Source organism: Amblyraja radiata, chromosome 23, assembly GCF_010909765.2.
Source record: "Amblyraja radiata isolate CabotCenter1 chromosome 23, sAmbRad1.1.pri, whole genome shotgun sequence".
Classification (NCBI taxonomy): domain Eukaryota; kingdom Metazoa; phylum Chordata; class Chondrichthyes; order Rajiformes; family Rajidae; genus Amblyraja; species Amblyraja radiata.
The window spans coordinates 18984552-18990605 of record NC_045978.1 but is presented as its reverse complement, the minus strand read 5'-3'; the positions used below and the strand labels follow the sequence as shown (position 1 = coordinate 18990605).

Sequence of the window (6054 nt, the reverse complement as noted above, 5' to 3'; positions counted from 1 at the left end):
TGGCTAAGACATTATAAGACTTGCAAATAACATTTTAGGCCACTAACCTGGGTGTTAGTCAAAATATTAAAATACATATCACCTAAGAAACTAGAAACTTTTGACAGGGCTCAAACATGGTCAGTGCATTAGACAAGTTGTTAGCTAGCCTCTAAGGGAGCTGTTACTGAGGAACTGTTATCAAAGACTTTGAGAGAGGGGCAGGTAGTGTTTTAGCCAGGACAATGGGAGCTATTGGCCAGTTGAGTGTCTTGGACAAGGTTTTCCTGCGCAAACAGTCCAATGATTTCTTAAGCTAAAAATAGATTCTTTAAGTTCCTTAATGTTATTATAGCAAAATAAATGGCTGCATTACCAAGCAGTACAGATTCTCAATATTCTGGTATTTGATGAGTACAGTTTGTATTTGTGTGCCGCACAGATCCTGAAAAAATAGCAACGCTGATTGGGCATGGAACATACAGGGAATTCCTCTCCCAACCTCAGGGAGAAATCTGGCACAAGAAAACATTTTACAAAGATGGGCGGCACATTGGAGCTGCTGCCTTACGGTGCCAGAGACCCAAATTTGATCCTGGTCTCAGGTGCGGCCTGTGTGGAACTTGCATGTCATTAACTGTGATGGTATGAGTTTCCTCTGGGCACTCCAGAGGAAACTTTGCCTCACCTACTTTACACACTTTTACAGTACAACAATGATCGTGACAGGCCCAAATACCAATAACTGTTTAATCACCAGAACTTGTCCAAGATGGATATTCATAAGATGTTGCTCCAACATAAAACAGGATTTGGAGAATTCTACTTGTCAAATGCACCTTCCCCCACATTTGGAGTGTTACTTAGAGTGCACAAGGGAACATTTAATTTGTTCCAATACTGATGTTACTAGATGCAACTGTCTATTTTTCATGTGGCCAAACATTACGGGACGTAAACTGAATTTTCATTATGCAATTAGTTGCTTGAATGGCTTCTTACTTCCTGTAGAAAGCTTGGACGTCGTTACTGCTGACTCACAATTCTAGTCAATATTTGCAGTGGATCCTGTTTTTGTCATTCTTGCATTCTTCAATTGAATCATATATTTATCCTCTTGAATTCCACCTGTGAGGAATAACCCCACCTGATCTCAAGTTATCTTGTGCACTGCAGGTAGCTCCTGATAATCTTCTCTGCAGTTTCTTAGTTCCAGGGTGGTGTGTTTTGCCTGATCATTGCTGCAGCCTTGGTCAACTTGTCTTTGTTTTTGGTGCCAGTTGCTTGGAGGTCAATTTAAACCAACCGTCCCATCCTTGTTGTCATCAGAGACAGTGACTTGAAGAGACTGGTATGTCATCTTGTAATTGATACCATTGTTGTTGTCCCAGAACTCTACTCCATCAACACTGTACTTGATAGCAAACTGAAGGCAGGTGGCTGCCGGGAGCATGTGTGTAGTAGGATTCAGTGAGAATGTGAAGCGGTCCATTTTGCCATCAACATTGCTTTCAAATAGGGCTGAAACATCAGTGAAGAGATTCCAATCAGTGCAGGTATAACGGACTGTCACCTCCTTATGGTATGCCAGGTTAATGACCAGGATGGTGCCACTGATAACCAGTTCTGACTCTGTCAATTCTTCCAGGCACACCTTCTGGCTATTCAGTCGTTCACTGAAGTTCTCATCGTCCTTGGGATTGGTGAATTCCATTTTGAAACGCTGCACCCATATCACATGTTCTGTGGGCTCATTGGCACTGTAGCTGGCCAGGACATGTGATGGCACTGTTGGCTCTACTGATGAGTCAAAGTTTCGAACTTCTGTTAACTCTAAGCCTAATGAATCTGCAAATCTCACCCTACTACTGCCATCGCTTCTGTTGCTCCCTCGCCTCTCTTCCGGGGAGCCCGGACATGATTTTGCTCGTTTCCGCACTGTCGGCTGTAACAGCCAGTTCCTTTTACCTGGACCAAGATGGGAGCCATCTTGTGCGCTATGCAAGTCATTCTGTGAGCCAAACCCATCAGCCAAGTGCACACTATCACATAGGCCTGAGATGTAACTCAGATTTTGCGTAAGGGTAATAAAGATCTGCTGTTCGAGTTCTGCTTTCTGAGTGGGGTCCAGGGACTCCACATCTTGGCATTTGAAAAGCTTCATCTGTTGTTTGAAAGTCCTGCTGCCACTTGAGGGGATGTGAACACATTGCTCCAATCTCTTGCCCCAAGCTGATTTTGCATCCTGACGCACGGTAGACTTAATCTGCTCCATTGACTTTGTGGTTCTATACATAAATGATGGTTTGGGTTGTACAGGTTGAAAACTCATCCCTTCTACGTGCGCTTCTTCTTCTGATTCCAGCTTCAATTGCACAGCACTCTCAATACTTGGATCGAGTGCCGGTTTCATTCCATTTGTCAAGGGGTTGGTCAGCTCTGGCACTATGCCATTAACCTGAGCATGACCAATGTCTTTTTCCGATTCCTGATCGTTAACACTAAATTGGTTCTGCTTTTCTGGTCCTGAACTATCAACTGACTGGTTATCCTGGTTTAACTCACCCTTCTTACCTAGCGTACACTGGTTGACCTTCTCTGACCCACTTTTCTTACCATGTGCACACTGAGGTATCTGCTCTAACCCATTACTCTTACTCAATACCGGCTGGAAAACCTGGTTTAAATCATCAAGCAATGAAAACTGGGTGACTTGCTCCAAACTGCCTCTCTCACCCATTGTGAATTGGGTGAGGTGCTTTGAATTATCACTCTCACTCAGGGTATACTGGATAGATTGGGTGATACATTTTAAACCACCACTTTTACCCATTGCAGTTAGATTGGTGCCCTGCCCTAAACCAACACTCTCACCCTCAGTGGACTGGGTGACCTGCTGTAAACCTACACCCTCACCCTCAGTGGACTGGGTGGACCGTCCTAAACCAACACCCTTTCCCATAGTGGATTGGCTGATCTGTCCTACACCAACACCCTCACCCTTAGTGGACTGGGTGATCTGTCCTAAACCAGCACTCTCGCCCTTGCTGGACTGGGTGATCTGTCCTAAACCAACACCATTACCCATTGTGAACTGAGTGATGTGCCCCACATCAACACCCTCACCCTCAAGAGACTGGGTGTTCTGCCCTACACCAACACCCTTACCCACAACGTGCCGTAAACCAACACTCTCTCTCTTGGTGTACTGGGTGACCTGCCCTGAGCCTCCATCCTTACCCAGGGCTGACTGAGTGACCTGTGTTATTCTTTTGCCCAAGTCAAGCACAGAACTGACCTTTTCTAAGGTGGAAACAACTATTTGCTCCTTGCTTGATGGTGAAATCAAATTCAGACCTGCTGGTTTGATTCTTTGTTCTAATTCAGAATTGCCAACAACTACCATCTGGCTCTTCCCAGGTCTCACCACCTTATCCAGGGCTAACTGAATGCCTGACTCCGACCCAACACATTTAACCGGGACAAACTGGGCGCCCTGCTCTAACCTGGTGTTACCTGAGCCAGGTTGGGTGACCAGCTCTGACCCGACGCCCCTGTCCTGCCCGGGCTGCCCCGGCCGTGATTCCCCGGCGGCTGACAGTTGTTTGACCCCCTTCTTCCAGCCCAGGACCTGCTGGATCTGGTTCCTGAAGCCCATGCAGCGGTTTCCTGGGCCTGCCCGGGCTTCGGGCGCTTGCGGCGGGCGGCCCTGGACGGCGCCGGCTTCGCCCAGACTCTGGGAAGCTGCTGCCATCGACGGTGCGGGCGGGCGGCGGCCACGGGCGCCGAGGCGGCTCCATCACCGCGTGCTTTGTGACCAGCGTCGACACGTCAGCCGCCCAGTGGTCAGCCCGTCCACAGGGGGCGGTAGCGACGCTGTGCCGCCTTGGCCCAGTGGTCAGCCCGTCCACAGGGGGCGGCAGCGACGCTGTGCCGCCTTGGCCCAGTGGTCAGCCCGTCCACAGGGGGCGGCAGCGACGCTGTCCACCAAAAATCATATATATATGAATTAATATATTTAAAGAAATGCCTATATTTATATGTACATATTTATAAATATAATTGCCATTATGGTTTATGTACATCATCTGAGAAATAAAATAAAGAGAGAAATAGAGCATAGCTTTAATCAAAAGTTGCTTCTGATCCATGAGAAGGAACTTTGAGATGTATTTATCTCTATCTTGCCTCTCACACATAGGCACACACACAATCACACATTCATATATATATACTAGATTAAGTGGGACCCGTTGGGTCCCATGTTCACACTGGAGGGCTGGTTCCCCAATGCAATATTCCACCTCTCCATCAATTCCAATATTGGTGGCCAGTGGGGTGGGGCTTTCTGGAGCGCTAGTATGGATGGCGTGGGCCGAAGGGACAGGTTTCCAGAGGGCTAGTATGGACATTGTGGGCCGAATGGATTCTTGGGCTGGCAGCTCACTCACTCAGGCCTGGTGGGCTGGCAGCTCAGTTACTCAAGCCTGTTGGGCTGGCAGCTCAGTCACTCAGGCCTGGTAGGCTGGCAGCTCAGGGCTGGTGGGCTGGCAGCTCAGGCCTGGTGGGCTGGCAGCTCAGTCACTCTAGCCTGGTGGGCTGGCAGCTCAGTCACTCAGGCCTGGTGGACTGGCAGCTCAGTCACTCACAGCCTAGTGGGCTGGCAGCTCATTCGCTCACGGCTGGTGGACTGGCAGCAGTCACTCACGGTTGGTGGACTGGCAGCTCAGTCACTCACGGCTGGTGGGCTGGCAGCTGACTCATTCATGGCTGGTGGACTGGCAGTTGACTCACTCACGGCTGGTGGGCTGGCAGTTGGCTCAATCACGGCTGGTGGGTTGGCAGTTGATTCACTCATGGCTGGTGTGCTGGCAGTTGACTCACTCACGGCTGGTGGGCTCACACACACACACACACCCTCCATCACACACAAACACACACACCCTCCATGAGACACACACACACTCACCATCTCACACACACACACACACTCACATACACACCCTCCATCTCACACACACATACACTCCCTCACACACACGCCCACCATCTCACACACTCTCACACAAAATATATATGACAGTAAAACTCTTGAATCTACTCACGCGGTTGAGCGCGGCCTCTCTCCTGAGCGGGATTTCTGCAGTGAGCGGGACTTCCGCAGTGAGCGGGACCTCCGCTGTGAGCGGGACTTCCGCAGTGAGCGGGACTACCGCAGTGAGCGGACATTGAGTTCAAGCAGCACATAGTGCTGACCAACCCTTCAATTGAGTTCAAGCAGCACAGTGCAGACCAACCCCAATTCAGTTCAAGCAGCACAGTGCAGACCAACCCTTCAATTCAGTTCAAGCAGCGCAGTGCAGACCAACACTTCAATTGAGTTCAAGCAGCGCAATGCAGACCAACCCTTCACTTGAGTTCAAGCACAGTGCAGGCTAACAGGTCACTCACAGTGTGGACTCATAGTTCTGGACTCAACTCTCACTCACGGTCTTCCGGGGTGACTGACTCACGTCCGGCCTCCGGGGCTTTATTCTCCTGGCCCCCCCGGAAGGGGCGTTACCTTCATCATGATGACTGTCAGGCGAGAAGACCAATCTGCTGATCTCACGATTTTTTAAACATTCATAGCTTTTTTATTATTTCCGATCGGAAAAAACTTGGGGTGGTTGGAGGAGAGGAGGATGGTGAGTAAGATGGCGAAAAAGTCATAGCGATATAGGGCAGCGTTTTTTCATAAATTTATTAACAATGTAGACAGGAAGTGGTCAAGATGAGACTTTAAGTAATAGTATAGATGTTAAATTTGTGCATAGTGTGTGTTAAAGCAATACAAGGGAAACTGCACAAGGGAAGGGGTGGGGGCTGGTGAGGAACGATGGGAGGGAATTGGATAGAAACAGATAGATTAAGCAGGGGGAAAACATTTAAAAGGAAAATTAACTAAAATATGTGAATTGATAGATGAGATATATCACACACATGCTGTTCTACTGCAACACTGATTACACCAAAGATACTAGGGATTACACTGCGAGAGGTATAAAGGAAGTCGCGTTTTGCATTTCAAGATGG

At 48.5% G+C, this 6054-nt stretch overlaps 1 protein-coding gene across 1 annotated transcript; it reads right to left on the bottom strand.

Annotated features, from left to right (window-relative positions):
* Positions 1 to 659: 659 nt before the first annotated feature.
* Positions 660 to 3772, bottom strand: LOC116986275. The gene has a single exon (XM_033041650.1). It carries the CDS (start codon positions 3731 to 3733, stop codon positions 1271 to 1273), a length of 2463 nt encoding a protein of 820 aa, XP_032897541.1. The 5' UTR covers positions 3734 to 3772; the 3' UTR covers positions 660 to 1270.
* Between the last annotated feature and the right edge of the window lie 2282 nt (positions 3773 to 6054).